Raw genomic sequence first — 25,968 nt, 5'->3', positions numbered from 1 at the left:
CTTCCACCCCAGGGGTGAGACCATAACCCAGGCCTGGCCAATCAGAGCATTCCTGGCCCATGGCCTCAGTGATTGGTTCAGGGGAAGCCACGTGATCCAAGCCACTGCCAATGAAGATGCTGGCTCTTTCCCTGGAACTGCTGCTTTGTAGGATGCTGGGGCTGCTGGTGGCTACTTTCCTACAGGTGAGGCAAGAGTCTGTCTGAGATTGGGAAGCTAACAGGGAAGAAAGAGTCAGATTCCTGACCATGATTTGGGCGCCTGGATCCAGCTGGGCCTAAGCTGCAGCTTTTGGCCTTTTCAGTTCCATGAGCTTTTTTTTTTTTTTTTTTTTGCCTAGGCTAGTTTTAGTTGGTTTTCTGACACTTGCAAACAATCAAATTTCCTGGACAGTATGCTTACTGAGACTTTAGCATAAGCATCACTATGTACTCAGAGTGAAAGTTGTTTTAAAGGTTATGACACGCTCAAATAAAACCCACCAGACTGTCATCATGCACCAAATTTACCTTTCAACTTATAAAAGTAAAGCAGCATCTCCAGAGAAGAATGATTTAAGACCAAGGAACCAATCATAAGACAAGTAGTAAAACGCTGCTTAGAGAAACTTTGATAGATAAATAGTTCTCTAGCTACAGCAGGCTTCAGACTACAAATCCCAAATTTCTGCTTCAAAAGTGACTCAGGGAAGACATTCCATAGTTTTATTTATTTAGCTTTTTGGCCTCGCCGTGCACTTGTGGGATCTTAGTTACCTGACCAGAAATTGAACCCAGGCCCTCAGCAGTGAGAGCACTGAGTCCTAACCACTGGACCACCAGGGAATTCCCAACAGTCCACAGTTTTAAAAGAAAACTTTCCAGTTGAAGAAACAGGCAAAATTTGTAATATGCATCCGTTGTATATATAATATGTTAATGTCTAGTATATTTATCAGATCCATGTCAATGTAATTATATTATTACTATATTTGCAAATGCATATATATGTGTATGTATATTTAGAACCACATATTTCCAGCTCTTTTTTAAAGAGGTATTGAAAAGACTGTTAAAAGTTTAGTTTTCCAGCTTGTCTGTTTCTTCTTATTCCTCAGTAAACTTAAGCAATTAACCAGCACATTTCCTGGCACACAGTAAGGCTCAATCTGAGTGAGTTCTTTCTCCCCAGCTCCCCCCTCTATTTTAAGTCCTTCTTTTAGAAACCAAGTCAAATGAAAGAGGCAGTACTGCATAATGTTACAAGCAGAGGCTGGTAAACGTTTTCTGTAGAGCCAGACAGTAAGCATTTCCAGCCCTGTGGGCCATATGATCTGCCCAGCTTACTCTGCCGTTGTAGCCGACAACACAGGCAATACTGAAATGAATGGGATGGCTGTGTTCCCAGGAAACTTTACAAAAGCAGGCGATGGCCCGCACTTGACCCTGGGCCATAACGTGCCGACCTCGGGTTAAGACCTTGGGATCCGGCGTCACACAGACTCTGGTCCGGCTCCCGGCTCTGCTCCTTCTCTGGGACCCTGACGAGTGTGTCATTTCTGTGCCTTGTCTGTAAGACATAGGGATACTAACAGCCATTTCTTAGTCTGTGAGAAGTGGGTGAGATAGTGCACGTGAAATGCTGGGAACACTTCCTGATCCATAATAAATGAGCATAAAACATTAGCCATCAGGTATGATCACCATCGTCAAAAAAGAAGAAGAAAGGGGGCAACTGAATTTGTCCAGGAACGGCAGCAATATCCCTGGTAAAGAGTTAGTGGATGGACTTCCCTGGGGGCGCAGTGGTTAAGAATCCGCCTGCCAATGCAGGGGACAGGGATTCGAGCCCTGGTCCAGGAAGATCCCACATGCCGCGGAGCAACTAAGCCCATGGGCCACAACTACTGAGCCTGTGCTCTAGAGCCCGCGAGCCACAACAACTGAGCCCGCATGCCACAACTACTGAAGCGCATGCACCTAGAGCCCATGCTCCGCAACAAGAGAGGCCACCGCAAAGAGAAACCCGCGCACTGCAATGAAGGGTAGCCCCCGCTCGCCGCAACTAGAGAAAGACCGCGCGCATCAATGAAGACCCAACACAGCCAAAAATAAATAAATAAAATAAATAAAATAATTAAAGAAAAAAAGTTAGTGGAGCCAGGGACTTCCCTGGCCGTCCAGTGGTTAAGATTCCACGCTTCCAATGCAGGGGGTGCAGGTTTGATCCCCGGTTGAGGAACTAAGATCCTGCATTGGTGCAGCCAAAAAAAAAGTTAGTGGAGCCAAACAAGCAAGGAAGCCAGATAACTGAAAATGCATTTTCTTCTATTATCAGTGGCTTTCGTTTTTACCCACATAATGAATCATCCCCTGTCAGAGTGTGAAATTGCAGGTTGGACTGGGAATTGCAAGACCTTCATTAACCGCTGGGCAGTGAAGGACCTGCCTGGGCTCTCACGGCCCCACGATGCTTCGTGCTATTAGGAAAAGCCTCCAAGGGACTCAGGAGAGCTGGCTTTTAATCCTGTCTCTGGATCTATATGACTGATGCCTAACCTTGGGGAAGTCACTGAAACTCTCTGAGCCTCAGTTTATGCCATGATAGGGGTGGTCCCAGGGACCTCTATAAAAACAACTGAAGGGGGAAAGGGGACCTGGGATTAATGAGTAGCTCCTTGGCAGAAATTGGAAATTGAAGCTCAGAAAGGTAAAGTCAGTTGCAGCTGGCATTTCAACTTGGGTCCATCTAACTCCAAAGGCCTTGCTTTCTCGATTGTGTTCTGCAGAGCTTCCCCATTAAAGCAGCAAGGAATATTGGCCGACAGAGGGCGCTCTTCTCGCAAGACAGGACGTCATGACATTGCAGGGACAGAGGACAGTATCCAGGAGCCACGTGGGAGAGTCTGGCTGGACTGGGAACAGGGCAGAGCAGGCAACAGGGAAGGCCAGACACAGGCAGTCATGGGGATGGGGGCTGCCGACAAGGAGCTGTCAACCCCCTCATGGAACAACTCGGCACGTCATTTGTGGCGCCTGGCTTCCTTTTTCATTCTGGCCATTTCCATCCGTTTTGCCGTATTTCAGAATAGAGAAAGACATGATTGATACATACGGGTGACGTGGGTTTCCTTACTCAGCTGCCTTGTAAGAACGGCGCCACTGTGACTAGCACAGATTGTTTCCACACCTCCTTTCCCAGAGCTCAGAAAGCACGAGTAAAGGCAACAACCAACAAAACCCACAACACGGCAGCACACCTGACTCTGGGACTTCAATTTCCCACGCCTGGTGCCAAGACTCTATGGGATTAATCAACGGTTGCTTCAGGGCATTGCAGATGGCCCTGCGGGTTATGTCCTGCACAGCTTCAGTGGGCGCCATCCACGTGGACTACGTTGTGAATGGTGACCCTGGAGTTGTGCAATATGGCAGCCCTAGGTAATACTTTGATGAGAGAGCTATAATTTACAAAGTATGGTCCTGGGGGCTTCCCTGGTGGCGCAGTGGTTGAGAGTCCACCTGCCGATGCAGGGGACACGGGTTTGTGACCCGGTCCGGGAAGATCCCACATGCCGCAGAGCGGCTGGGCGTGTGAGCCTTGGCCTCTGAGCCTGCACGTACGGAGCCTGTGTTCTGCAACGGGAGAGGCCACAACAGTGAGAGGCACGCGACCGCAAAAAAAAAAAAAAAAAAAAAAGGATGGTCCTGGGCACAACCTGCCTGCCAATGCACTTTGTCAAACGAGAGTTTTTCTTTATATTTTTCCATCTTGTATGTTATTCTATGGGTAATTTATCTGTAAATGTATTTATCTGCTAGTGGGGGCAGGTCTTGCGAGGTTTCCCTGTCCAAAAGGACACTTACAAAGGAGGCATCTTGGCTGCTCCATGCTGGTTTGCTTGACTCTAAAGCTGAGGGTTATCATGTGCTTATTAGGTGCCAGACGCTGGACTAAGCAATTTACGCACTTTGCCCACTTAATACCACAGTCACTCAAGGTGGTAGGAACTATTGTTACAGGAGTGGGGACCGAGGCTCTGAGAGGTAGATGATTTGTGCACGTCCAGTATAAAAGCCGGTCAAGAGCAGGGCTGGGACGGCGCTGGAGTCAGCCTGACCTCAGGGCACGTGCTCTAACCACTGTGACATCTGCACACACATCTGGATTCCTAAGCGCCCCGCACCTCACCCCCCTCCCCCAGTAAAATGCTGTCACACCCTCCTCTATTGGTTAGGGTCACCACAACACCTGAACTAAATGCTTTCATTTGGGAACTCTTTGTCGGGAGAAGAACAGTTCTCATCATACTTAATCTGTATGATATCAGGGCAGTCCTCCGTGGAAACTCCATCCAAGGAGGAAACACAGCGCCCTCACCAGGGACCCCAAAATCAATTGGAAACAAGAATAGGCCGGAAGCAAGAGGGCCACGAATTTTTTAGAAAAACTGGGCTTCAAAATATTTGATGAGAGATGCTCTTCAATACCTCTCCCTTTTTCCCCTCTTCCTTTCTCTTCTTTTAAACAGCCAGCAGGTTGGAGTCATCAGGAAGTGGAATTTGTAGGAAGGTGTCAGTCAGTCCACAGGCCGCCCTCACACGGACGCTGCAAAGGACCCCTCCATGAATATGAGCATCATGGATGGAAGCTTCTCAAGCTGGGGACGCCCCGACAGAGAGCGCTTTTGAGAAGATGGGGTTGGGGAGAGTCCTGCAAAGTGCCCTGGGCACAGGCCAGGGGAACACTTGTGCAGCTGCCTGCAGTCAACCGAGGAATGAAGCAAGGTGCAAGTGCGTGTAGGAATAAGAATTGAAAAACTCCGTGTATATTCGAGTGACCGTGAGAGTATGCTTTCCTCGGTGTGAAAACCAGTCAAGGCTACTGCTCCAGCTAGCATCAGACTAAATGGTTTTCTCCCCGCCTTTTTCCACAAGTGGGGATAGTGTTTAATTTGCACTGACTAGCTGTGTGGCCCTGGGGAAATTACTTAACCTCTCTGAGTTTCGGATTCCTTGTCTGTAAAATGGGGATCACGGGAGAACCCATCTCATAGGTTGCTGTGAGCGTGAAATAAGGGAGAGCAGGTGAATTGCTTAGCACAGTGCTGTTCACGTCAGTGATTCCTCCTGCTGCTCTCCTGGTTTCTCTTCTTACAAAACATCTTCTTCCGTCTTATCTACTCAAGGTTAGAGGTCGTCATCACTGTTTCCCACAATTATATAAGAAGCACCTTGTAAAATAAAGTCCCCATTCCATAGTTGTACACCCGTGTGCATAACAAACTTACTCAAAATGGCCAAAAGGTGGAAGCAACCCAAGTGGCCATGGATGGATGAGCAGATAAACAAAACGTGGTGAATCCATACAATGAAATATTCAACTGGAATGAACCATGAGGATATCATACTAAGTGAAATAAGATGATCGCAAAAGGACAAACAATGTAAGATTCCATTTATATGAGGAACCTAGAATAGTCCAATTCACAGACACAGCATGGTGGGAGGGGAGGAAGGAAGCAGGGGGTTTGATTTGATGGGCTTAGAGTTTCAGTTTGGGAAGATGAACAAAGTTCTGATGATGGATGGGGATGATGGCTGCACAGCAGTGTGAATAGATTTAATGCCACTGTGAACTGTACACTTAAACATGGTTAAGATGGTAAATTTTATGTGTATTTTACCATAATTTTGAAAATTAAAAGTTAAAAACAAACCCCAAAATGAAATACCTCCAAGGTTTCTCCGAGGTTTGGGGTGATAGAAATGGATGAAAGTGTTCTGAAAGCAGGTTGTGGTGATGGCTGCACAACTCCATCAATATATTCAAATTGATTGAATTGGACACTTAAAATGGGTGAAGTTACTGTTATGTAAATTGTACTTCAGTGAAGCTGTTAAGAGCAAGCAAGCAAACAAACACTTGCTGTGATCCGGAGGAAACTTTGGAGGATGAAGGAGCTGTTCACTGTCTTGATTGTGGCTATGGTTTCACAGGTGTACCCATATGTCAAAGCCCATCCACTTACAGACTTTAAACATGTGCCGTTTATGGCATGTCAATTATATCTCAAGAAAGCTGTGTTTTAAAAAGGCAGAACAGTATTCCATATATAAACAAACTCCTTATAATATATTAAACTCCTTAGAATATATTAAACAATATAATTTATTAAACAATGCCTCCTTTGGATGGAAATTTAGGTTTCAAATTTTATGCCCCTATCAATAATATTTCAATAAATATCTTTGTAGGAAAAAAAAAGAAAAAAATGCAGATATTATTTGCTGCTCCCCTATTCTTCTCCCCACAGGCAAGCCACAGAGTCAGAATTTCCCAGGGAGGGGGCCTGGGAACCTGTAATTTTACTGAACATTCCTGAAAATTTCTTGGAATCAGACATGTTGGGGCACATTGAATCAAACTTCATGAACTTGGATTTTCAGGCTTGGGAGTGTGAAATCCCCTTTTCTTTGATCCCTAAAAAATTCTGTAAGTGTTCCATACAGATGATTCTAAATTTCGGTTTCCCTCCTATTGGCGGTGCATCAGAATCATCAGGGAGCTTGTGAGAATGCATATTCCCAGGCCCTGCTCCCAGGGAGGATGTGTATGGTTGCCAGATTTCGCATAAATAAAGAAATGAATAAATCAATATATAATAAACTATAGGGTGTCCGTTAAATCTGAATTTCAGATAAACACCGAATAATTATTTTAGCATAAGTGGTTCCTTGCAATAGTTGGGCCACACCTGTACATAACAATGATTTGTTGCTTCTCTGAAATTCAGATTTAACTGCGTGTCCTGTATTTCATCTGGGAATCCTAAGTATGAGTCCTCAGGCCTGGGGTGAAGCCCAGATCTGCACTGTGGGTCTGCTCCCCACGTGCTTCTGACGAGGGGGATCCTTAGAACCCATGTTGAGAACCCCTGATCAGGTCAACACCTTCTGGGTCCGGAGCCCCTCCTCAGGGCGGCCAGTGGATCCCAGTGCATCCCACAAGTGAGCACACTTTAATGTTGGTCCAAGGAGGAAAAGGGGGCTGAGAAGCAGCAGGAGAAAACTGTCCCAGGTTTTCAAAGCCAAACGTGGTGGATGCGGTGTCACGAGCCCTGCAGCCTGAGGGACGGTGCTCATCTTCTCTGAGTGGGTATTTAGGGCTGCCTAGGTAACCCACACCCAGGATTCTGCCTAGATTCTCTAAACTTTATTTATTTATACCCAGCCTCGTTCCCGAAAGGACTTTAAGCCTCAGAGGTCTCAGTCCATGCAGCGTTCTTGGTGCTGGGGAGTGAGGTTAACACGCCGTCTCTCTGGGACACACACGACAGGTATTAATTGTGTGCTCACCACGAATGGGCATTATTCTGGGAGTTTTACAATGATAACCATCTCATTTAGCCCTCGAGATAAGCCTGCAAGGTCATTGCTGTCGTTGGCCCCATTTTGTAGATGTGGAAACCGAGGTTCCGAGGGGTCCAATGGCTTGTGCAAGAGCGCACCGAGTAGGCCAGTGGCAGAGCTGGGGTTCTGACCCAGGACTGTGTTGCTAACCAGCCCCCATCCTGCCTCCCTACTGAACCAGATACTTCTGGTGACTGAGCTTTGCTGGGCGAATTTTGGCTTACGTTCCGCTTAACCTGGGGCCATACCTTAGGTCCTGATCCCGGGAACATTTCTGATCCGGTGTGATAACAGCTGGCAGGCCTTGAGCGTCTACTCCGGCCAGACACTTTGACTTTTTATACATAGATACTCTCTCAACGCCCTGCAGCGCTGAGAAGACCCAGACCCAGGCACGCAGAGAAGCCTGGCCGAGGTCTCAAAGCTAGGAAGTTGCAGAGCACTGATCTGTCTAAAAAGGAAGCATCCATCTCTGCATCTTCAAAAGCACACACCTGCTTTCCACCTCCCCTCGCCAAGCTTCACTTTTCAGGAAAATGCTCTCCCTCGGGGCTGGTCCCTAGACAACTCTTGCATGTAATTCCACGAAATGCCCAGAAGAGGGCGCGAGGACTCGCTCTCCCCGGGCACCCACGCGATGGGGCTGAACTTCGCAGAATCTCGAAAGCAAGAGTGACGCGCTCCAGACGAACTCCACCTGTGGCCGTACCCGAGCCCTAGGCTGCACGGAAGGTGACACAACACGGCACCTCTGCACCCCGCCCTCCCCCCCCGCCCCCGCAGGGCCTGGACTCACCGAGGCTGGGTTTTCGATGACCAGTTCGTAGGTCAGCCCTCTGGACCCAAACCTCAGGATGTCTCCGGGTCGGAGCTTCACAGCCACGTTCTGAATGTGGCACTCATTGACGAACGTGCCGTTGCAGGAATTGAAGTCGTGGAGAACAAAGCTGCTTTCGGCCTCATTATATTCAATGAGTGCGTGATGGTTGTCGACGTCTGCAGACTGAAATGCAGAAGGGGGACAGTCAGAGCCAGGAATAACAGGAATAACAAGGAATAACTAGTGCCACTGACACTGGGGGCCCCAATGTGCTAACCACTTCATCTGGCTGGACAGTCACTGCAATCCTCATTTTAAGAGGAGGATGCTGAGGGTCAGAGAGGTTAAGTGACTTGCCTAAGGCCACACAGCTAGTGAGTGGAGGGTCACCAGAGCCTGACAGCAGACCCAGAATAGATGCCCAGTTTTGGGGTAGGGCGTCAGGCAACACAGAGGCAAGAGGGAACTCGGGGGGAATTGGCCAGGAATTGGCCACGTGATAGTTCTCTGATCCCATGCAAGTATCCTTTTGGTTGTCCCGAGTGGCAAGACAGCAGAAATGGCCCAACACAAACCAGAAAGGTCACTTGGCAAGTGACAACTGTCCATTTACTGCAAGTGTTAAAGTGAAGGGGAGGTTTTGTAATAATTGTTGTTTTCATTTGTTTGTTCTATTCATTTTTAAAATAACATGTTTTTTCTAATAATGCAGAAAATGAGAACTAGAGAAAAACACAAAGAAGACATTAAAATCACTTAGACTCCCGTCCCCCAGAGGCAGGCACTGAGAACACGGTGGTTCACATCCTTCCAGTCTTTTCTCTATGCTTACAATCTTTTTAAAAAGTTTAAACACAATTGAGCTCACACCACAAAACATAGTTTTATAACTACCTTTTAAAAGCCTTGGTGTATAATGAAGGTTTATCCCATGTGATTAATTATTACTGTTGCTTCTTAAAAGCTACTCAGAATTACCAAAGATGATCTATTTTTCAATAGGGGCCCTGGTGTGACCACATTTCCCACAAAAGAGAGAGACCCCAGACAGTGAATTGTCAGTGGCGTCAGAAACCTCCTGTGTAACCACTTTAATAAGAAGAATGAGCAAACCTTGGCACCAAGGAGGAAATATCACATCCCCCCTGGCCCTGGCGCCCTGGACTATGGGCTGCAGGGCACGTGCGGAGTCTTCTGTCTTCTCAGGACACTGCCTATGAGCCATCCACTCCAGCCTGAGACTTTGCAATTATTTTCTAAGTCACTCTTCTCAGAGTGCCTCATCCAACATTCACAGAGAGTACTTGGAATTAGAAATCTATATTAACGTCCCACAATATAATTATAACCAATAGCTTTTATTAATAATAGCTTATAGTATATGAATAGATAATAATATAACTGCATATATTAGTAGAATATATTAATGACACATTATGTGTAATTACACAAATGCCAGGAAATTTGCTAAGTGCTTTACTGCATTATCCCGTTTCATCTTCACAATAATTCAAAGGGATACTTCCTCATTTCAAAAAATTTAATTTTTTATTGAAGTCTAGTTGATTTACAATGTTGTGTTAGTTTCAGGTGTACAGCAAAGTGATTCAGTTATACATATATATAATATCTATTCTTTTTCAGATTCTTTTCTATCACAGGTTACTGCAAGATATTGAATATAGTTCCCTGTGCTGTACAGTAGGTCCGATAGTTACTCATTTCTTAGATGAGGAAACTGAGGCATAGAACGATTAAGTGTGCCCACAGTCAGCCACTTTGACTTGCTTGGCTTGTTCCCAGGTTTGCCTGATTCAAATGACTGTGCCTTTACCCACTTTTCAAATTCCTACCAAACACTTTGGCACTTAAAATACTGAAACACAAGAAGAAAGCAGGAGTAGCTCTATTAATTTCAGGCAGAGCCAACTTCAGAGGAAGGAAAGTTATCAGGGATAAAGAGAGGCGATACATAGTGATAAAGGGGTTGATTCTCCAAGCAGACATAACAGTCCTTCATTGTATGTACCCAACAATAGAGCATCAAAGTATGGAAGGCAAAAACTGATAGAACTGCAAGGAGAAGCAGATGAATCCATCATGGTAGCTGGAGACCTCAACAGCCCTCTGTCAGTGACGGGCAGACCCACCAGGCAGAAAATTAATAAGAATGAAGTTGAACTGAACAGCACTACCATCATCTGGATCTAACTGGCAACCACACAGCTTCATCCCACAGCAACAAAACACACATCCTTCTCAAGCTCCCATGGAACATTCACCAAGCAGACCACATTCCAGGCCACGAAATATACCTCAACAAATGTAAAAGAATAGAAATTATGCAAAGTACGTTTTCAGAACACAATGGAATTAGGCTAGAAACCAATACCAGAAAGACAGCTGGAAAATACCCAAATATTTGGAGATTAAACAACACACCTCTAAATAACAGATGGGTCAAGGAGGGAGTCTCATGGGAAATAAAAATTTATCTTGAGCTAAATGAAAATGAAAATACAACCTATGAAAATTTGCAAGATGCAGTGAAAGCAGTGCTTGGAGGGAAGTTTATGGCATTGAAGGCATACATTTGAAAAGATCTAAGCTTCCACCTTATGAAACTAGAGAAAGAAGAGCAATATAAGCCTACCACAAGCAGAAGAAAAGAAGCAATGAATGAAATAAAAAGCAGGAAAACAAGAGAGAAAAGTCAGCAAAATAAAGAGCTGTTTGGTCTTTTTTTTGTAAAGATCAATAAAATTGACAAACCTCTAGCAGGATAACCAAGAAAAAAAGAGAGAAGATACAAATTACTCAAATCAGAAATGAAAGCAATGGCATCACTACTGATCTCATGGACACTGAAGGGATAATAAAGGAATATTATGAATAATTCTATGCCAACAGATTTTATAACTTAATGAAGTGGACCATTTCCTTGAAAGACACAATCTACTGAAACTCACACAAGGAGAAATAAATACTCTGAAAAGACTCATATCTAGTAAAGAATTTGAATCAATAATGAATAACCTTCCAAAATGGAAAGCACCAGGCCTGGATGGGTTCACTGGTAAATTCTATCAAACATTAAGGAAAGAATGATACCAGTTCTCAATAATCTCTTCCAGAAAACAGAAGAAGAGAGAACACTTCCCAGCTCATTCTGTGAGGCCAAACTTATTCTAATAGCAAAACCAGATAAAGATATTACAAAACAGGAAAATTACAGACCAATACCTGTCATGAATATAGATGCAAAATCCTCAACAAAATATGAGCAAATTGAATCCAGTGATGTATAAAAAGAGTTCTACACCACAGACAAGTGGGATTTATTCCAGGTATGCAAGGCTGGTTCAATATTTGGAAATCAATTAATGTAATCCATCACATCAACAGCGTAGAGAAGAGAAATCGCATTATCATAACAGTAGATGCAAAAAGAGCATTTGACAAAATTAAACACCATCCATGATAAACTAACAAACCACCAAACCACCACAACAACTCTTGGCAAATTAGGGATGGAGGGGAACTTCCTCAACCTGATAAAGTACATCTATAAAACCCCTAAAGCTAACGTCATATTTAATGGTGAGAAACTAGAAACTTTCCAATTAAGATCAGGAATAAGGTGAAGATGTCCCCTTTCACCACGCATTTTCAACATTGTACTGTATCTCCTAGCTAATGCAACAAGGCAAGAAAAGAGAATAAAAGATAGATTGGGAAGGAAAAAGAAATCTTCTTTGGTGAGGTGTTTGTTCAGATCTTTTGCCCATTTTGCAGATGGCATGATTGTCTACGCAGAAAATCCCAAAGAACTGACAGAAAGCCCTCCTGGAACTAATGAGCAATTATAAGCAGGTTGCAGGATACATGATTAATATACAAAAGTCAATTGCTTTCCTATATACCAACAATGAACTAGTGGAATATGAAATTAAAAACACAACACCATTTACATTAGCACCAAAAAAAAAAAATGAAGTACTTAGGAATAAATCTAACAAAATACTTAGCTATATGAAGAGGTATATGAAGAAAACTACAAAATGTTGATGAAAGAAATCAAAGTAGTCTAAATAAATGAAGAGATATTTCATGTTTGTTTGAAATTCCTTAATGATGTATGATGTTTAACATCTTTTCATATGCTTATTTGACATCTGTAGATTTTCTTTGGTAAGGTGTCTGTTGAGCTCTTTTGCCCATTTTTAAGTTGGGTTGTTTGGTTTCTTATTGTTGACATTTAAGACTCATTTATATTGTTTATTTATTTATTTTATTGAAATGTAGTCGATTTACAATGTTGTATTAATTTCTGCTGTACAGCAAAGTGATTCAGTTATACATATATATACATTCTTTTTAAAATATTCTTTTCCATTATGGTTTATCACAGGATATTGAATATAGTTCCCTGTGCTCTACAGTAGGACCTTGTTGTTTCTCCATCCTGGATGTAACAGCTCACATCTGCTAACCTCAACCCCCCACTCCATCTCTCCCTCAACCCCCTCCCCCTTGGCAACCACAGTCTGTTCTCTATATCCATGAAGACTCATTGATTTTGGATACATGCTTACAGCATCTTTATTCATAAGTGCCAAAAACTGGAAGCAACCAAGATGTCCTTTAAAAGGTAAATGGATAGACAAATTGTGGTACATCCATACAATGAAATACTAGTGATAAAAATAAATGAGTTATCAAATAACAAAAAAGACATGGAGGAATCTTAAATGCATATTGCTTAGTGAAAGAACCTAGTCTGAAAAGGTTACATACCGTATGATTCCAACTGTATGAAATTCTGGAAAAAGTAAAACTATAAGGAGAGTAAAAGATCAGTGCTTGCCAGGGGCACAGGGGCTCTGGGGCTCAGGATGAAGACGAGGGGCACAGGGGATTTTATGGCAGTGAAAATATTTTTTTATGATACTGTAATGGTGGATACTTGTCACTATACATTTGTCAAAACGAAAGAACGTACAATGCAAAGAGTGAACCCTAATGTAAACTATGGACTTAGTTAATAATAGCATATCAATATTGGTTCATCAGTTGTAACAAATGTACCGCACTAATGCATGATGTTAATAATAGGGGAAACTGTGTGTATTGGAGGGGTGGATATATGGGAACTCTCTGTGTTCTCTGCTAAAATTCCTGTAAACCTAAAACTGTTCAAAAAAATAAAGTATTAAAAAAATGAAAACACATTAGTTCTTTGGAAAATGTCACCCACATCATCTTCATCACCATTGCCATTGATCTTTGTGTCCTTTGAACCTTTGATAACCCATGAATGAGAGAAATTCTGTGTGTTACATTTTGTTTTTCTTTTCCCAGGCTTCACTGCTTTCAGTTCCTCAAAAACTGTCAAGCCATTATTAAGAAATCAAAGCAAGCAGGAAGTTTTAAATGACTCCACAAATTTGGGTGAGCATCTGCCACATGTCAGGCCAGGAGACAGCTTGGTAGTTCGGCCCTATAATATCACTCGCTCCCTTTACTTGGAAAATTGCTAAATGCTGCTCCTGGACAGACGCCCTGCTGCTAATACAGACTGACTGTATAAGCTCCATCCTACTCAGCTGTCCAACTATGAGATGAACTGTTATTTATTTATTATTATTTTTATTATTATCCTTATCATCATCTAACATATTTTGAGGGCATCCTGTGAACTGGGTCCTGCTGAAGCATTTTGTCTGCATTTTTATCATTTAATCTGCATGACAGCCCTAAACAGGGTCTCTATTATTATCTCCATCTTAGAGATGAAGAAGCTGAGACTCAAATGGTGAAGTGAGAGGACAGCATTACCTTGATACCAAACCCAGACAAAGACACTACAAGAAAACTACAGACCAATATCTCTTATGAACACTGATACCACAATCCTCAACAAAATAGGAGGAAACCGAATTCAACAGCACATTAAAAGGATCATACACTATGACCAAGTGGGATTTATTCTTGGAATGCAGACTTGATGGTTCAACATATGAAAATTAATCCACGTAATACATCACATTAACAGAAAGAAGGAAAAAAATGATCATCTCGATTGATGTACAAAAAGCATTTGACAAAATGCAACACTCTTTCATGATAAAAGCACTCAACAAACAGGGAATAGAGGGAAATTACCTCAACATAATAAAGGTCAAATATGAAAGGCCCACAGGTAGCATCATACTCAAAGGTGAAAGACTGAAAGCTTTTCCTCTAATTTCAAGAATAAGATAAGGATACCTGCTTTTGCCACTTCTATTCAACAAAGTACTGGAAGTCCTAGCCAGAGCAATTAGGCAAGAAAAAGAAATAAAGGCATCCAAATTCGAAAGGAAGAAGTAAAATTATCTCTGTTCACAGGCAACATGATCTTACATGTACAAAATCCTAAAGAGTCCATGAAAAACCACAACCCTCTTAGAACTAATAAATAACATTCACTAGCAAAATCGTAGGACACAAAATCAACACACAAACATCAGTTGTGTTTCTATATGCTCACAATGAACAATCTGAAAAGGAAGTTAAGAAAATAATTTCATTTACAATAGCATCAAAATGAATAACATATTTTGGGATAAATTTAACCAAGGTGGTAAAAGATGTGTACACTGAAAACTACCAAGTGCTGCTGAAAGAAATTAAAGACACAAATAAATGGAAAGACACCCTGTATTCGTGGGTTGGAAGACTTAATATTGTTAAGATGTCATTACTACACAGCAGGATCTACAGATTCAAAATCCCAACAGCAGTTTTGGCAGAAATAGAAAAATCCATCCTAAAATTCATATGGAATCTCAGTGGGCCCCAAATAGCCAAAATAATCTTGAGAAAGAAAAGCAAAGCTGGAGGTCTCACACTTCCTGATTTCAAAACTTACTGCATACAAAGGTACAGTAATCAAAACAGTGTGATACTGACATAAGGTCAGGCACATAGGCCAATAGAATAGAATAGAGAGCACAGAAATAAAACTTTGCATGTATGGTCCAATGATTTTTGACAAGGGTGCCAAGATTATTCAATGGGGAAAGAGCAGTATTTTCAACAAATGATGCTGGGAAAGACTGCAAAAGAATTAAGTTGAACTCTTACCTTACACCATAAAAATTAACTCAAAGTGGATCAAAGACTTAAACATAGTCTAAAACTATAAAACTTTTAGAGGAAAGCACAGGAGGAAAGCTTTATGACATTGGATTTGGCAATGCATTTTTGGATATGATACCAAAAGCATAGGCAGCAAAAGTAAAAATAGATAAATTCAACGATATCAAAAATTAAAACTTCTGTGAATCAAAGGACACAATAAACAGGGTGAAAGGCCATCTAGAGAATGGGAGAAAATAGTTGTAAATCACAAATCTGAAAAAGGGTTAATATGAAGAATATATAGAGAACTATAACTCAACAACAACAACAAAAAAGAACCCCCAAATAACTTGATCAAATATGGGCAAAGAACTGGAATAGACATTTCTCCAAAGAAGATATATAAATGTCCAACAAGCATATAAAAAGATGCTCAACATTACTAGTCATTAGGGAAATTCAAATCAAAACCACAGTGAGATACCACCTCATACCCATTAGGATGGCTACTATCAAAAACAAACAAACAGCAACAGAAAATAACAAGTGTTGGCAAGGATGTAGAGTAGGGGAACACTTATGCACCGCTGAGAATGTAAAATGGTGCAGCTGATATGGAAAACAGTAGAGCGGCTTCTCAAACAATTTAGAATAAAATTATCATATGATCCAGCAAGTCCACTTCTGGGTATATACCCCAAAGAATTGAAAGCAGGAACTTAAAGAGATATTTGTACACTCATGTTTATAGTAGCATTATTCACAATTGCCAAAAGGTGGAAGCCACCCAAATGCCCACTGACTGATGATTGGATAAGCAAAATGTGGTCCATCCATACAGTGGAATATTATTCAGTGTAGGAGGAAGGGAATTCTGACACATGCTACAACATGGATGAACCGTGAGGACATTATGTGAAGTAAGTGTCACAAAAAGGCAAATTTTGTATGATTCCACTATGTGAGGTACATAAAGTAGTCAAGCTCATAGAAACAAAATAGAACGGGGGTTGCCAGGAGCTGGGGAAGGGGAAACGGGGAATTGTTGTTTAATGGGTACAGTTTCAGTTTTGCAAGATGAAAAATTCTGAGGCTGGTTGCACAACAATGTGAATAACTTACAACTACTGATCTGTACACTTAAAAGTGGTTAAGACGGTAAACTTTATAGGTATTTTACCACGATTTAAAAAATGGCTAAGATGAAGGGACTCACTCAACATCAGGATGCTGGCCCAGGGCAATGTCAGGGTTTGAACCCAAGTCTAATTCCAAAACTTGTACCTTTGATTTGTACCCTGTGATTTTCAGAGTAGAGAGTGATTTAATAATGAGAGAGGAGACAGGCAGGACCTAATATACAAAACAAGTGCATTTTTTAAGGCTCCTGCATTGAAAATGTCTTTAAAAAGTATATAGTGAGTCCATAAAATATTGAGACGTTTAAACTTCTATTAACAATGACCATCTGCTCTGATGACCCCTGTGCTTTAAGGAAGCCTCCTCGGGAAGCTGACTTAGTTATGACGTTGCCCTGAGGTTCGCTGACATTGTCGCTGAGGTTCGACGTGTACCTGGAACCGTCCTTTGGAGCTAGGTTTCAACCTTGCATCACCTGGCACTGGGAAGCCCCATCTCAGACCATAACCTCCCACTCCCGGCCTTCCTTATCCTCTGTCTCGTCCTCTCCTTGAGTCACGTAGCCTTTGCTCCCTGTTTGCTCCCTATGGGTAATGCCCTATGCTCACCCACCCTGGGCCCTGCTCAAGCTCACCAGCTCCTTCAAGTCCATCCCGGCCCCCAAACCCTCCTGCCACCCTCACACTTCTGTCCTGAGGCTGGCCCAGTGCCCTTTGGGCACCCCAGACAGCAGGTCCCTGCTCTCAGGCTTTTCATTCTACTTTGACAACAGCCTCCTAGGTCTTCACCTCCTGCACCTGCCGGCATTCTCCGTCTGCTTCTCCCGACCCTCCTCCATCCCTTTACACGGTGCCCTCTGCCCAGCAGGCCCACCTGTGCAGCTACATCCATGGGCTGATGGGCTCCTTGTCTCTGGTTTCTTGTTGGGTTTGGCCAATGGGGGGTTAGAGATCAGAGCAGGGAGGAGAGAGCTTGGGGTACTTACTCCCCTGGCTTCCATTCTCTGGGGCCACACAGCTTCCCTCAGAGGACTCTACCCAGCCCTCGGGGTCTCCGGGTCCCAGGAAATGCCCCTGCCCCTCACCCCTCAGCTCTGGGGGTGGGAACAGTCCTCACTCATACTAGCTCTGGGCCCTGCACTATCCTTTGAGGTTTCTCTGAGCCCTGCCCACTCCCTATGGAGTCCCTTCAGGAAACTCCCCTCCATCACTCCACACCCCTGTGAATGTGCCTTCAGCTCCCTGCCAGGACCTGGACTTCCCAGGCATGGAGAAGCTCTTAGATGGGACCTTCAAGGCTTCTCTTAGCTGCCAAGGGCCTCTGGGTGGTCCTGCCTTCATCCCACCCTGGTCTGGTCCCTCTCCTCAACCATCTCCTCTTCTGCATCCTCACCTTGACAGTGTAACTTCCGTCTAACCTGTGAACGTGCTCACCACCCCCTCGGCCTGGAAATGCCGCCCCTTCCCCCTTCTTTTCCTTTATTGTCAAATGGCTTCAAGAGGTTCCTCTCCCGCTGGGTCCTCAACCCACTGCCATTGCCCTCGGGGGCCTCCTCGGGCTCTCGGCCTCCCTGTGACATGTGACACAGTTGTCAGAGAGAGGCACATGGCCTGGTGGTTCAGGGGTTGGGGGAGCAGGGCAACGTGGTGGTTATTAGACTGGGCTCGAGTCCAGCTCTCCTACTTCCTAGCAGGGTGACGTTGGGCAAGTGATACCTCAGCTTCCTCATCTGTAAGGTAACAAAAGGACCATCTTATAAGTTACTGGTGACCTATAAATGATATAATACATACAAAAGCACTTAGAAGAGAACATAGGGCAAATGGGAAATGTTCTCTGTTATGAGCAAGAGGATGGGCTCTGGAGTTAGAAAGCCTTGAGTTCAAGTCCCACCTCTGCTACCTTCCAGCTGTGCAGCCTGGGGCATGGTTCTTTGCTTCTCTTTGGTTGCTCCCTGAGCAGCAAAAATGAGTTTGATAAGCTGGGCTTCATAGGATTGACAAAAGGTACTGCTTGGTGAAATGTTCAAAGGAGTGGGATAACATTTTTAAAATTAACTCGTGTGTGTGTGTGTGTGTGTGTGTGTGTGTGTTTTATCTATTTCTTTTAACCTTTTGGTTCTAGGCTATCCCATCCCCCAGCCCCATCCCCCCACTGCCTCCAGAAAGGGATGTAGTGCAGAGATAGTAAAAAAAAAAATGGGGTTTTCAAAAGAATAAGGATATGAGGAAACGGCCAGGCGCTGGTGAGACGACGAGTCTGGGATTGGAAGGAAAAAAGAAGCTTCTCTGCTTCCCCGTCAGCTGGATCCTTCCTCCCCGGTCTCCCCGGGAGAGCCCTGTGGACCGGCAAGGCCTCAGGAGAGGCTGGTCCTGAAATCAGACTGCCCGAGCGTGGTGCCCAGTGCCCCAGCCTCCCTCTGTGACCTCAGGCAGGATACTCAGCCTATCTGTGCCTCAACGCCCTCATCTGTAAAGTGGGGCAAACAACACTAACCTCCTAAGGATGAAATGAGTTAATACACTCGAAAGTGCCAAGAACAGTACCTGGCACAAAGCAAGCTGTCTCTGTGATGAATACCCTCAGCCTGGCAACAGCTCTCTGGCTCCCTCACCTCTCTGACTGCTTCCAGGTCTCCACGCCGGGTTCCTCTCCCCTCAGATGTCCATTTCCTCTGCACTCTGTCCATGGGCTGGGGCCACTGTACCACCCCCTCGATTCGCAGGTGTGTATTTCCAACCCCTGGTTCATCTCCAGGCCCCAAACTGCCTGGCCGCTTCCGGGATGTTGAGGTGCTCACTCAACCAGTCCTGCTTCCTGCCCTCTTGGTAACGGTATTATCACCTTCCAGCTCATCCAGCCATCTTTCTCCATGGCCTGTGGCATTGATCCTACTGATTCTTCCAGAAAGCTCTCAGACCAGTCCCAAAGCAATGGTCCAGTCAGGTGGTAGTATTAATGTGGTGGGCAGAATGGTCTCCCAAAGATGCCCATGCCCTGATCCCCAGAACCTGGGAATATGCTCCATGACGTGGCCAAAGGGACTGTGCCAATGTCAAGGTTACTAATCAGTGCTCTTAAAAGAGGGAGACTAGGGACTTCCCTGGTGGCTCAGTGGTTAAGAATCTGCCTGCCAATGCAGGGGACACGGGTTCAAGCCCTGGTCCGGGAAGATCCCACATGCCATGGAGCAACGAAGCCCATGTGCCACAACTACCAAGCCTACACTCCAGAGCCCACGAGCCACAGCTACTGAGCCCACGTGCCACAACTACTGAGTCTGCGCGCCTAGAGCCCGTCCTCCGCAACAAGAGAAGCCACTGCAATGAGAAGCCCGTGCACCAAAACAAACAGTAGCCTTCGCTCGCTGCAACTAGAGAAAGCCTGTGCTCAGCAACGAAGACCAAACCCAGCCAAAAACTTTTTAAAAATTTTTTAAAAAGTGGGAGACTATCCTGGGTTATCCAGGTGGGACTAATTGAACTCCACCAGTCCTTATAAGCAGAGAACTTACTCTGGCTGGATTGGAGAGATAAGTGGTGTTTCTTGCTGGGCCCCCACTTAACAGCCCCAATGCTCCTCTTCCTGGGAAAGCACCAGGTCAACGTTTCCTCTTTACCCAAATCGCCCCCTAGATGGCGCCACCTCAGTCTGTTGCATGAATGAGGATCAGGAGAACATTGATCTCACATTTCACTGACAACCCCCATTCTGGATTCCACAGGGTGGAATTTCCCTAGCTTACTCAATTATCTTGTTATCTCAGTTAACTGAGAATTTCCAATTTAGATATTAGATGTTCCCAAAGCTAAATTTACACTCAAAAAGTGAAGCTTCTGTTTTTAGAAGCTTGAGTCAGCTCAGTCTGAAACTCAGCCTCACCTCCCCCGTCTAGCTGTGTGATTTGGGCCAGTTCCTTAACCTTTCTGAGTCCCATGTCCATGTCATCAAATGAGGATAATAATGATAATAGTAGTTCTCACCTTCACAGGATTTGTTTTGAGGATATAATTCTGTAAATATATATACAGAACATACATAGATGATGTATAAAGCCATGTGAGATACAGTAAGTAGTCCATAAATGTATGCTGTAGCTATTTGTATTATGTATGCTATTCAAAAGATTATGATCGAAAATTTCTTTCATCTCACATCCATCAGAATGGCTACTATAAAAAAAAAAAAAAGGGAAGGGCTTCCCTGGTGGTGCAGTGGTTGGGAGTCTGCCTGCCGATGCAGGGGACACGGGTTCGTGCCCCCGTCTGGGAGGATCCCACATGCCGCGGAGCGGCTGGGCCCGTGAGCCATGGCCGCTGAGCCTGCGCGTCCGGAGCCTGTGCTCCGCAACGGGAGAGGCCACAACAGTGAGAGGCCCGCGTACTGCAAAAAAAAAAAAAAAAATGGAAATAACAAGCGTTGGTGAGGACGCAGGGCAAGTGGAACCCTTGTGCACTGTTGTGAGAATGTAAATTGTTGCAGCCACTATGGAAAACAGCATGGCGGTTCCTCAAACAATTAAAAGTAAAATTATCATATGATCCAGCAAGTCTACTTTTGGGTATATATCCCAAAGAACTGAAAGCAGTGGCTTGAAGAGATATTTATACACCCATGTTCATAGCATTGTTTGCAACAGCCAAAAGGTGGAAACAACCCAAGTGTCCATTGGTAGATGAATGAATAAACAAAATGTGGTGAATCCACACAATGGAATATTATTCAGCCTTAAAAAAGGAAGGAAATTTGGACACATGCTACAGCATGGATGAACATGGAAATTATACTCAGTGAAAGAAGCCAGTCACGAAAAGACAAATACTGGTATGACTCTACTCATATGAGATACCCAGAGTAGTCAAGGTCATAGAGACAGAAAGCAGAACGGTGGTTGCCAGGGGCTGGGCCGGGGGGGCATGGGGAGTTGTTCTTTCATGGGTGCAGTTTCAGTTCTGCAAGATTCAAAGAGTTCTGGATAATAATTGGGGTGACGGCTGCACAACAGTGTGAATACATTTAATGCCACTGAACTGCACACTTAATAAAAGTGGTTAAGATGGTAAATTTTATGTTATGCATATCTTACCACAATAAAAAAATGAGAAAAATGAGACCACGATCTAGCCCTTTCCTCTGAACGTTTCCTCTTGGAAGCCCTCCATCTGCCGGTGAGAAACTACACCCATCAATTGCTGTGGTGGGAACTGAGCAATGAAATCAGCCGCCAGTTCCCAAACAGGGGACAAAACATTCCCTGAGGACTGGCGAGACCAAACAGGTGAACCCCCAGAGCGAGGAGCACTTGGGGAGAAGCCAGGGGTGAGGAGGGGGTGACGGGGGGTACGGGAGCACAACCAAGGCGGGAGGACAAGCGCGATGCAGATGGGGAGCCAGCAAGTGCACCCTCCCAGGCCTGTTTCATTCCGTGGATTTCCCCACAGAGAGTCCACCTGTCACCTTATGTCTCAAAATGTAGGTGTTCGCTTAGAATAAGAGAAATGTGAATTAAAATGACACAGGTACCATACTTCACCCCGTAGATCAGTGAAGATCCAATGGGGGGTCAGCACTGAAGGCTGGGGAATGAGTGGCAGACGGGCGTCCACTTCTGGCAGGACACCACATCTGGAAACCTCTGGTGGGAAATTTGGCCATGCCCATCAGAGTTACAGCTGTGTGTGTCCTTTGACAGAGCAGACATACCTGCACATCCGTGAAATGATGCAAATAATAGGACAATCCCAGCAGCCTTGTTTAATAATAATAAACAAGATTATGGTGTAGGCTCTGGTTCTTTCCTGAGAGGCAGCCCAGAACTGGCAGGGGCCAGGAAAAGGGACGAGAGTCATCCGGCTGGATAGGATCTGGTGTGTGTGTGTGAGATCAGTCTGGCTTCATGACACTCAGATCCCACGCGAGAAGGGCTGACACAGGCTGGAGAGATGGCTCCACCCATGAGAAAGGAGCCGGCTGGCAGGACACTGACCACCGAAGGTGGAGCTGCGGACACCAGCATTTCAGCCCCCTGTCATGTCTGTTCTTTCTTTTTCCCCTCCATCTCCACCCTCCCAGCTGCAGCCCTGCGCTGACTTGGGCTGTCCTAGAGCTCAGTCTTCTAGGGATCCTGGAACCTCCCTAGGGTGGGACTGGGGGAGTCCCTGGGGAGGGGGTAGGGTCAGTCAGCCCTTCATTGTTTAACCTTTGCTTCTCTTTTCCTCAAAACAAAGTTTATTGAAATAATACACACACACACACATACACACACACACAAGCAGGAGCTCTGCTGATCAAGAAGGGCGAGGGAGGGAGCACTGATGGTGGGGTTCTCAAAGTGTGGTCCTGGAACCAACTCCAGGGGACTCCATTCCCCCGACCTGAACCTGGGGAGCATATAAATGTGAAGATTCCTGGGCCTTACCCCAAACCCACTGGGTCAGAATGCCTAGGAGTTCATGTTGAACAACCACTCTTAAACATACGGAAAATCCAACAACCACTGGCTTTGGTGTTTCTTCATTCTGGAAGAACTGAGTCCCTTTCTCAGCAGAGTTTAAATAACAGCCATATCCAACTCTAAAAAAATACAGTTTACAAGGCACATCAAATCATATAAATTATAACTTGCAAGGTTTAGCTGTGAAATGAGCAAGGCTGAGGCTTTTGATCCGTGTAAAATGGGAGAGGGGAGATTGTGAATAGAGCTCCTGATGGCTCGTCTGCACACAGCAGCCGGGATGTTCACTGGCAGGTCTCCCCCTTGTTTACAATCCTTCAAGCCTTCTTCCCACTGCTTTTCAGATAAAGATCAAAACCCTTATGGTGACATGAAGGAGGCCGACTTGTCCCTTAGACCTCCTCCTTCCCACTCTGACTTCTGGACGCCCTGGTTTTCTCTCAGTCCCTTGGGTTCACAATATGCTCTTCCACCCCAGGGCCTTTGCACATGCCATTCCCTTCTCCTTTTGTCTAGTTAAGTCCTCCTTGTCTCCCATATTCCTTTCCTTTCCAGCCCCAATGTTGGAATGGAATTAGCCACACTTTGTGGGATCATTTGACTTATTTCTCTCTCTCCTGGCAGCTTCCTGATGGCAGGGACCATGTCCAGTTCTGACATCGCTGTACCCCTAGACTTGGCTCGGTGCTGAGGCTCTGGGTAAATACTGTGCAATGAATGAGTGATAGCAACAGTTATCACTGTTGACTAGAAACAGTTCTCACTAGCCTGGCTATAAACAGGCTTCCTATTGCCTTAGGGAACCAAACTCCTTACAGGATATAGAAAAAAGTCTGGAGGGTAAAACCCTGCAAATATCAATATTGATTTTTCCCTGAGCCAAATGATTACAAGTGACTTTTATTTTCTTCCTTATATTTTCCTTTCTCCCAATTTTTAAAAACAAGAAGCATGTAACTACCTTCCATTATCGGAAAAAATAAACGATGTTGAAATACTACGATACCAATAGTCAAAACAACATGTCAGCCTTGCTGATGAGTAGAAATCTTTAGAAGCATGACTGCCTATTCTTTAGGATTGATCCAGGCAAATAAAACAAACAATCATTTTTTATTTGCTAGATGTAACCTCTGGGTAATTGCAAGGATGACTTTTTACTAATATAAATCCCTGAATTTTTTTTTTTTTTTGCGGTACGCGGGCCTCTCCCGTTGCGGATCTCAGGCTCTGGACGCGCAGGCTCAGTGGCCATGGCTCACGGGCCCAGCCGCTCCACGACATGTGGGATCTTCCTGGACCGGGGCACGAATCCGTATTCCCTGCATCAGCAGGCGGACTCTCAACCACTGTGCCACCAGGGAAGCCCAGTGACGTATTTCTTAAGCTAAGTCCGAGGAGCAGTAAGCAGTCAATTATTTCTATACAATGAATGCAACTCAATTTCTGTCTAGTTAATAACTGTCCTCATTGGTTCCCTTTTCCAAATGGCTTATTAATGTCAGTGGATCCTCATCTCAACCCTGTGCACCTCTGAGGATTCTTCTCAGTCTCTGTTTTAGGAGACCATAATAATGATCATTGTGACATTCACTGAGCACCACATGCCAGGCTCTTTATATGCATTTCTCACTTAATCCTCAGAATAACCCTGTGAGGTAAGAGGTTTACAGACAGGGAAAAGGAGCTCAGAGTGATTAAGTAATTTGGTTGAAGTCACTCAGCCACAAAGTAGCCTAATGAGATTCAAACCCAGCTCTGTCTATCTCCAAAGCCTGTGCTTTTAAAAATTACTACAGTTTTCTAATGTCATAGTCAGGTTCAAAACAGAGATCTCTGTCTCTACTTTAGCCAGACAGGAAATAAAACTACCCCAAATCTATGCCTTGTTAGGATAAAGAAGAAACTACAGTTCTTCTTTTTCCTCCCACTTTGCACACTGCACAGATGTTCTGTGTCCTTGAAGGGAGACCATATCATGGAGGAGAATCTCACGGGGAGGTTCATGGAGTTATCTTTAAATCTGTTGCGTTTACAATAAACATTCTCAGAAAACTAGGAATAAAGGGGGAAATTTCTCACTTCCTAAGAACATGTATAAATACCCTACAGCTAACCTCGTACTTAATGGTGAAAGACTGACTGCTTTCCCCTAAGGTCAGGAACAAGCGAATATAAGGATTTATACACTGCTCTTGTTCAGCAGAGTCCTGGAAGTCTTAACCAGGGAAATAAAGCAAGGAAAAGAAGATTCAAGGCATTCACATCTCCTTTTCTGAAAGGAGAAATAAAATTGTTCTTATTTGCAGATGACATGATTGTTTATGTATAAAATCCCAAGAAATCTACAAAAGCCCTTATATAAGAAAGTGCAGTTAAGGTTGAAAGTTACCAAGAAGCATACAAAAATCAACTGTATTTCTATATACTGTCAATTAACATGTGGACACCAAAATTAAAAATGTAATACCATTTACAGTCACTCAAAAAAAAAAAAGAGAGACATACTTAAGTGTAAATCTAACAAAACATGTACAGGACTTGTATGCTGAAAACTACAAAACACTCATGATAGACACTGAATAAATGGAGAAATATACCATGTTCATGAATTGGAAGACAATGTAGGAGTATATCAATTATTCTCACATTGATATATACGATTAAACACAATTCCAATCAAAATTACAGCATGATATTTTGTATATACAGACAGGCTTACACTAAAATGTAAACGGAAAGGCAAAGGAACTAGAATTAAAAATTAAAAATTTTTTTTCTTTAAAAAAATTTTTTAAAGAAAAGTGGGAGGAATCACTCTACCTGATTTAAGACTTACATAGCGACAGTAATCAAGGCTATCTCATAATGGTAGATCCATTATGACAAGTAGATCCATGAAACATAATAGGGAACTAAGAAGTAGCCCCCATAGAAAGTATGGCCAGATTATTTTTGACAAACTTGCAAAAGCAATTCAATGGAGAAAGGATAGTCTGTTCAACAAATGGTTCTGGAACAACTAAATATCCACATGC

The 25,968-nt window shown here is 44.0% G+C and overlaps 2 protein-coding genes and 1 pseudogene across 3 annotated transcripts in view; all 3 read right to left on the bottom strand.

Annotated features, from left to right (window-relative positions):
• LOC309808828 (centrosomal protein of 78 kDa-like) overlaps positions 1 to 25,968 on the bottom strand; it is a 1,511,271-nt pseudogene that overhangs the window by 1,085,525 nt on the left and 399,778 nt on the right. The gene's annotated exons all lie outside the window — the stretch shown is intronic.
• Positions 1 to 25,968, bottom strand: part of LOC309807088 (uncharacterized protein) — a 457,860-nt gene that overhangs the window by 275,136 nt on the left and 156,756 nt on the right. The window lies entirely within an intron of this gene.
• Positions 1 to 25,968, bottom strand: part of LOC309807991 (forkhead-associated domain-containing protein 1-like) — a gene marked incomplete at its 5' end in the record, with an annotated part of 107,191 nt that overhangs the window by 79,247 nt on the left and 1,976 nt on the right. The window contains one exon of the mRNA XM_082627999.1: positions 8,188 to 8,394. Coding sequence (XP_082484125.1) covers positions 8,188 to 8,394 — 207 coding nt within the window. The remainder of the gene's footprint in view (positions 1 to 8,187; positions 8,395 to 25,968) is intronic.

The sequence above is a fragment of the Mesoplodon mirus genome (genome assembly GCF_964341445.2).
Source record: "Mesoplodon mirus genome assembly, chromosome: 7".
Taxonomy (NCBI): Eukaryota; Metazoa; Chordata; class Mammalia; order Artiodactyla; family Ziphiidae; genus Mesoplodon; species Mesoplodon mirus.
The sequence above is the reverse complement of the archived record's forward strand: the minus strand, read 5'-3'. Positions and strand labels throughout refer to the sequence as shown.